Source organism: Peromyscus leucopus, chromosome 12, assembly GCF_004664715.2.
Source record: "Peromyscus leucopus breed LL Stock chromosome 12, UCI_PerLeu_2.1, whole genome shotgun sequence".
Classification (NCBI taxonomy): Eukaryota; Metazoa; Chordata; class Mammalia; order Rodentia; family Cricetidae; genus Peromyscus; species Peromyscus leucopus.
The window spans coordinates 78,139,239-78,146,756 of record NC_051073.1 but is presented as its reverse complement, the minus strand read 5'-3'; the positions used below and the strand labels follow the sequence as shown (position 1 = coordinate 78,146,756).

At 63.2% G+C, this 7,518-nt stretch overlaps 1 protein-coding gene across 1 annotated transcript; it reads right to left on the bottom strand.

Moving 5' to 3' along the window:
- Positions 1-547: 547 nt before the first annotated feature.
- Positions 548-7,093, bottom strand: Tbx1 (T-box transcription factor 1). The gene is given in 10 exon segments (XM_028854179.2): positions 548-1,313; positions 1,593-1,693; positions 1,771-1,838; positions 2,310-2,465; positions 2,980-3,151; positions 3,905-4,006; positions 5,459-5,696; positions 5,699-5,755; positions 5,758-5,799; positions 6,910-7,093. Coding segments are annotated over 10 exon segments (1,590 nt in total). The 3' UTR covers positions 548-843.
- Positions 7,094-7,518: the final 425 nt, after the last annotated feature.

Here is a 7,518-nt window from a genome sequence, read left to right as displayed (position 1 = left end):
AATTGCTTCACACGGGAGTTTCAAGATGACTCACGACCACTGTCATTGTACGCCCGCCCCCCACCCCTCTCCGGTCACTCTGTGGGGACATTCAGTGAATAAAGTCAATAAACAGGAGGAACTCAACTCTGGGCTGGTGCCAAGCCAGGGCAATGCTGGAAAAGCACGCCTGTTTTTGTCTTCCCACATGCCATCGGAGGCCGGATGGACAGTGTCCTGTCCGGACCATCATTCCCGGCTTCCTCGGAAAAACTGTAGGGTCTAGTCCTGCAAACAGGTCAGCGCTCAGGCCCAAGTCCTGCAGCAGCTTCAGGTGTGGGGAACTGAAGGGAAAGCCAGTGCCTGCCCTGGGGAACCCGCAGCCAGCCAGCCTGTGGGGGACCCGGGGAGCTGCGGGAGAGAGGCAGAGAGGCCAACTGGAGGGGAGGGCTGGTTAGAGCTGTGGAGACCCCTGCTCCAAGCCCCCACCAGTGACCAGGCCTGGAAAGACTAAGTCCCTCTCTCCCAAAGATGCCCGCTGGAAGGGGATGCAAATGAATAGCCACACTGGCAGTTTCCAAAAGAGGCGAAACCGTTTATGAAATCGGCGCCGGTGCGGTATCTACAGTATCTACACATATCTACACGTATCTACACCGCCCACAGGCGGGGCTCACTCGGGTCGTCTACACTGCAATTGCCGGCCGGGCCGGAGGCGACGCGGTCTCGCGGAGAACAATAAATACCACTTCCTTCCGCCTCGGACGGGAGCTTTGGCACTGGCGGGCAGGAGGCCCGCAAGGCTCCCCAGCGGGGGAGCGCGTCCTTAGGTGGCCCTTGGGGCCGCGCGCGCGCGCGGGCGCACTATCTGGGGCAGTAGTCGTAGGCACCAGGCGGCGCGGCCGCCGACGAGTACACGTTGGCTGCTGCTGCTGCTGCTGCAGCGGCGGCGGCGGCCGGGTTCACCGCGGGGTGGTGGTGGTGGTGCGGGTGCGCGTGGGGGTGCGCGTGCGGATGGTAGCCGTGGCCGCGCAGGCCGGGCAGTGGGTAGGGCGCCGGCCGGCTCTTGGCCCCGAGGTAGTGGTCGTAGGCGGCGGCCGGGTACTTGTAGGGATGGTGGTGCAGCGGCTCGGACGCGCCCGGCGCCTCTAGGCGCAGCTCGGGGTGCGGGGGGCTGTGCCGGCCTCCGGACGCTCCGGGTAGTGGGACGAGGCCGCCAGACCCGGGCAGTGCGGGGCTCAGGACGCGCGCCAGCAGCTGCGGCGGGTGCGCGGCGTCGCCGAGCGCTGTGGGTCCGGAGTCACGCTCGAACTCTCGCCGGGCTTCTGCCGCGTCTGCGGGGAGAGCCGGGGGTGAGAGCCGGGCAGGGACCGTCCGGGACGCACCTGCCGAACCGAACCACAGTCCCCAAACCCACCCCGGGTCCACGACGTCCGGGGCGCGGCGGGCGGGACAGAGGGCGGGAGGACGAGTGCCCGCTTGCCCGCCCGCCACCTCCTTGTGCAACTGGTGAAGCCGCGACGCCCCGGGGTGCAGGCGAGGCCGGGTGCGGCGGCCGACCCGGGCGGAGCGCGCACGGGCTGCGGCCGAGATCCCACGACCCCGGGTCCTACCTTTCTCCGCGCCGTTAGGCTGCGTGGGGGAAGCCACGGGGTTCCGAGAGCGAGCAAAGGCACTCACAAGCGGCAGCGCTCCGGGGCGGTGGTTCCGGGGCCTGCGGAAGGGAGTGGGTCACCACCGGCGTCCAGGCCAAGCGCCCAGGCGCTGGCCTTTTCTTCGGAGGGCACTCACCAGTCCTCGGGGTCGCAGTCCCGGAAGCCTTTGGCGAAGGGATTGCTGGCGATCTTAAGCTGCGTGATCTGCGGGGAAGCCGACGTAAACTAGCCGTGCTAGCAGCCCGACCTCCGCAGCGGCGCACAAGGGAGGGTTTCTGGCTTTGGAGGGGTAGGCTCTGTGCGCTGTCTAGAGGAGAAGGGGCCCACAACAGCCCCCGCCCCCGCACCGTGCGCCTCTCTCACTAGACCTGTCTTTGCCTCCCCAAATAAGCGACGAGGGAGAGTGTCCCTGGCTGGCATGGGAATGCGGTCACCTCCGCCCTCCTCAGCCCCCCAGCACGAAGAGGGCCACGGAGCTGGCGCCCTCGGAATCTGGGTGAAGCTCTGATCAGGCCTCTGATGGGGAGTTTCCGGAATGGTTTGGAAAACAAACTTTCAGGCCGCAGTGACAGTCGCTGCTACAGAGGTCAAGCTGATACAGGAGGTTGGGCCGGCCCGCGGAGGGAGAGGGCAGTGGTGTGCCGGCCCAACCAGGACCCCCCAGCAGGCCCTTACCCGGTGGTTCTGGTAGGCGGTGACTGCAGTGAAGCGCGTCTCCTCAAATACAAAGGTTTTGAAGTTCTCCTCTGCATATTTCTCGCTGTCCTTGCGAGGGTCCACGTAGACAACATGGAAGCGGGGCTGGTATCTGTGCATGGAGTTGAGAATAATCTGGAAGACAAGGGTGGCATGAGTCAGCTCCAGCCTGAGGCTGGAGGAAGATTCGGGCCAGAATCACAAAGTCCGAGGATGCACTGAATCTCCTTAGCTAGTTTGGGCGAACTCCCCCCTTCTCCAGACGGCACAGGGCAGCGGGGCCCATTTAGGACCTCCAGGGAAGGATGCTTCTGTTGGTAAATGATGGGGTTGCTGATCTTTCCTTAGGACCCCTAGTTTTGCCCCAGGCCTGCAGGGGGTTGTAGCTAAGAGACAGAGCTCCACCCAGCTGGAGAGTGGCCCCCAGGCTGGGACTGCACAGGCCTCGCGGTCCTCTTCTCATGAAGGGCCCATCCTTTCTAATTAAAGAGCCCCCCACCGTGAGCTCAGAGGGGGAGGGAGAGAAGGAAGGTGACCCCCCTTCAGGCCAAGGCCACCCCAGTGCTGCCCCAGTACTGCCTCTGCCTCTGGTCCGTGGGGAAGGCCTGCCACAGGGGGGTAGCCCGGAAGGCGGAGAGGGGTCTCCTACGTGGCCATTGTCGTCCAGCAGGTTATTGGTCAGCTTCAGCTTGTCGAAAGACACGATCTGCTTCATCCACTGTGCGCCCTTCGCCGGAGAGTCAGGGTGGTAGTGCACTCGGCCAGGCGTGGCGGGGTCTGCCTTGCCTGCCACCAGCCAGGAGGAGCTATGGAAGGCGTACCTAGGGGAACACCGGAGGGGGGGGGGTGTCATACTACGTAGAGGCAAACAAGAAGACCCGGGCTTCAGGGCTGTCTCTGTTCACGGCGAAATCAAGACTCCCGAGTCACAGGCTAGAGAGCGGGCTGTGGATAAACCAGAAACCTTCCTAGGGCTGCAGCACACCAAAGGTGCGGGAGTCCGGGCCCTGCTGCGGCGGAAGACGAGGAAGCCACTCCTCTCTCGCATTTCGCTACAAGCGGGTCTGCCTGCCCCGGGGCCCAGGAGGCAGGAGACTGGTTTTGGCGTCATCGGCCAGTGGCTCTGGGCACAGGGCGGCCCATGTTCCCTTTATTAATTACTGTTAATTGTCCGGGCAGCCCAGGCCCGCCCTGCATAATCTTTACCAGCCACCCCACCTTTCCGGCATAGCTCTGGAACTGACGGTTCTCCAGAGATGGGGGAAGGGGACAAGACGTTCACCAGGAGACAGGGGTAAAGGGGCAAAGGCATCTGAGCTGCCTGTTGCCGGAAGCTCAAGAGGGTACTACAGTGGGTTTCCAAGGCCACTTCTAGAGAATAAACCGGGGTGGGATCTGAGCGGGGGCGAAGGGGAGCCGGGCAGGAGCGGTCAGTGGAGCAGCCAGCACAGGAGGACCCGGTCACGAAAGAGTTACTTGGCGTGTGTGGCATTGGAAGTCTGTCAGCAGCCAGGGACACCCTCCCTGTCCCCTGGACACACGGCTTGTCCCAGTGGTCCCAAGGGCTGGCTCACCGGTAACGCTTGTCATCCACAGGCACAAAGTCCATGAGCAGCATGTAGTCAGCCATGGGGTCCATTCCAAAGAGCTTCACTTGGAAGGTGGGAAACATTCGCCTGGGGGGAGGTCGGGTCACCTCAGGTGGGGGTGGACAGGACTGCCCTCTGCTCTGACTTCTCTGGCCCAGCAGCCCCTATTTCAGCCTTGCCTTCGGGCCCCTCCTCAGCTGCTGTCTTCAGCCCAGACCTCCAGTAGGTCTCGCCCTCTAACCTCAAGTAGGCCCTTATCCAACCATGGGCAAGGCAGGAGCAGGCTGGGCCCGGGTCCCTCTCTGAAACACAGAAATAGCTAACCAGGTGCCCAGCTGCACGGTCCCAGAGCCTATTCTGTCTTCCTTGCCCACACAGACAGCCTTGCCCAAGGAATTCCTTAAGCTTCTGGACTTAGCCTAAACCAGCAGCAGGATACCTAAGACCCTGGCTTCTCCGGACTTCTTAGAGCCTCCTCTGCTTGATCCAGCCAAGTGAAAGAGTTCCCGGCTCCGACAAAATGAAACCGAGCGCTGCAGTGATTCCAAAAGTCTCCACTGCTACCGTGTCCAGTGCCCCCAGTAAAGCCGACACCTCAGAACTCCAATCTCCAGCTCCCAAGACCTGGCCAGAGTCTTCCCACCTTATGTAGGGCACAGGCAAGTCCCCACTTCCCCCAAGAATCTACTTGCAAAGGACTTAGGTTATGCGTTCCCGGTTCCCTCTCTCTACTCTGAACCCCTCCAGTGACTTTCAAGGCCCTTGTTCTTCTGCCCCGGGGCCAAGAGGCCTAGCCGCTTTCTTCAGTAGGCTGTGTGGGTATGGACAGCAAAAAGAACCTGGAGAAAATCCACAGAGCAGCAGCAAAGGACAGGCCCTAGGTTCCCCTGGGACGGCTGCACAGCAGGGAAACAGAAACCTCGAGAAGGCTTTGCAAACAGGCCCTGAGCCTCCTTGGCCACCGAGCTGGTGTGTACATTAGACACAACCCAGCACCCGCCTTTGTCTACCGGTCAAATCGGGAGCATCTGCAATTGTTCTCTTTCCCTCTCGGCCCTTAAAACAAATAACAGGGTGACTGGCACGGATACCCTGCCAGGCTTACGGAGAACTGGGCCCACAAGCGACCGAAATTGAGGCCCAAGAAAACCGGGTCTCGAGTTCCCGGAAACTGAGCGCACTGGCTTTTTAGGGTCTTAATTCCTTCCTAAAATTATTCATACAATTAGGGGGTGTTTGCTCTTGAGATCGCCGCCGTACAGACTGAACTCACGCGGAGTTTCCTAGGTGGCGGCTGCCTGACCGCCGCAGCCGGGCACACTCTCAGCCTACAGATTTCCCTCGCAGAGTCCCGGGACTCGCGGTTGGTGCTCCGCGGGTTGTCGCTGGAGCCGGGTCAGCAGAGAGGCCAGAGGGACCCGCAGGTGGCCGGGCCGCACCTCCACCCGCTTCTCCGCCCGGCTCCAGCGCATCCCTTGGACACTCAAGTCAGAGGCGCGGCACGCACGTGGGCAGGGGCGCGGAGAAGGGGCGCCTGACCTGCCCGCCTTGGTGACGATCATCTCGGTGCCCAGCTGATTGAACTCGTCCCACAGCGCCTTCATCTCCAGCTGCACGCTCACGCTGGCCACCTTCGGGTTCTTCTTCACCGGCGCCTTGGCGGCGGCCGCGCGGGTGGCCCCCGGACCCTCCGGCTCCGCCGCCGAGCTGCTGGCCGCCCCGGGGGCGGGCGCGAACGGGTAGGCGCGCGGCGGCGGCGGGCCCGGGGCGCCGGGGCGGCGGCGCACGGGTCGTAGCGCGGAGGCGGCGGCTCGCGCGGGCCGAACGGGTCGGCGCAGGCGACGGGGCTCCCAGGCCGCTCAGGCTGCTGGCCGCGAAGGCTGCAACGTCGCAGAAGTGCGAGAGCTGCGTGAGCCACGGGCTGGACACGGCGGAGATCATGACCCGAAGGCCGCCCGCCGCCGATCAGAGCGCCGTCCCGCGCGGCGGGCCGAGTGGCGGGCGCTGCGCCGCACGCGCCCCGGGCCGCACCGCCCCACCCCGCGGGCCGGCCCCGCGGAGCCGCCCCGCCCCGCCCCGCCCCGCCGAGACAATGGCCCGCGCCCCTCCCCCCGCCCCTCCCCCGCCGCGGCTCCGCGGGCCCGGGCCCCCCGACCGCTCCGACCGGCTCCGGGGACGGCGGGCCGGTGCGCGGCCCCTGCTCGCCGCCAGCGCGCGCTGGCTGCTGCTCCGCGCCAGACGCTCCCCGAGTTCTTGCTCCTCTACCTTTTGTGTCCCTGGTTTCAGCTTCTCGTCTCATTGCCGTCCCCTCTTCTGCGGCCGCAGCTTCTCCTACCCCCTGCCTCTCTCTCTCTTTTCTCGGTGTCACTCTTTCCGCTTTGAAAACTCCTGGTCCTCCCCTTGGTCTAACCTCTTCTTATTCCTGTCCGTTCTCTGTTATTCCTGTCTTTGCCCTTTTAAAGGTAAATAACATCTAAAGTCTTTCTCTTAGTCTTCCTCTTTAATAGCGTTACTTTTTCTGTCTCAAGTTTTCCTTCATTTTCTCTTTCGTTATCTTTATTTCCTGTGTGTGTGTCTTCTTCCTCTCTTACCTTTGTTGTATTTTCTGTTTTCTCAGTTTACTTTCTTCTGGGATGATCTCGATACTTTGTATTTTTTGTTTGTTTGTTTGTTTGTTTTTGTCCCCCCCCCACCTCCTTACTGTGTTCCCTGACTCTTCTCTAACCATCTTTCCTTCTGCCGGTTCAAAGCCTCCCGTTGTCCTCTCTTTGGAAGACCTTGCTGCTGTGCTCGGTCCCCGAGGTTGGAGTCCCAGAATGGTGGGTGGACTGACTTTGGGGAATGCCGGCCCTTCCTCCCTGTCCCAGAGTCCCAGCTTCAAGGTTGGCGCCCACCCAGCCTAGAGCTCCTTCCTACCCGCTGGGCCGCAGGGCCTCACAGCAGGGGGCCAGCGGGCGGCCGGCCGGTGGAGACGCGGACAGAAGGCTCACCTTCCATGTCCCTGGTGACTGTGCTGAAGTGCATCCCGGCTGGGGATCCTGGTAGCCGGCGAAGTTTCGCCCAGTCCGAGGGCCTGGGGCCCCGGTGGGCGGTGCCCTCCGAGGCCTCGGCTGCAACAAGAGAGGCGATGCTGAACGCGCTGGCCCGGGCAGACAGCGGGCTCCGCGCGTCCATAGGCACCCGGGCCTGACCGGCGCCGCCTCCGACTGCGTACGCCCAGCAGAACCGCGCCCAGCCCAGCGCAGGGGGCCCGGGGGCGGGGGCCTGTGGTGCCACTCACAGCCGTCGGTCCCAGGCCCGGGAGATTATGGCGTCATGAGACCCCCCATTTTCAGCCGGTATTGGCCCGGGAGTCCGAACTGTTGAAGAGCCCTGGAAATTCAGGGCCCTCCTGCTTTCCAAGCTCTCTGTCCCTGGCCTCTGCTCCCAGGGCTCTATGTGACCAATGCCCCTTGAACATCCCTCTGCTTCTGCGGAGGCTGGGCGTCCCCTCTATTAGGCGAAGCCGCCACCAGAGTCTACAGCCCCAAAGGAGAAGCCGCTATGTCTCAAGCACTCAGTCCTAGTCTGAGACGGCAGGGCACTGGTGAGGCACCGAG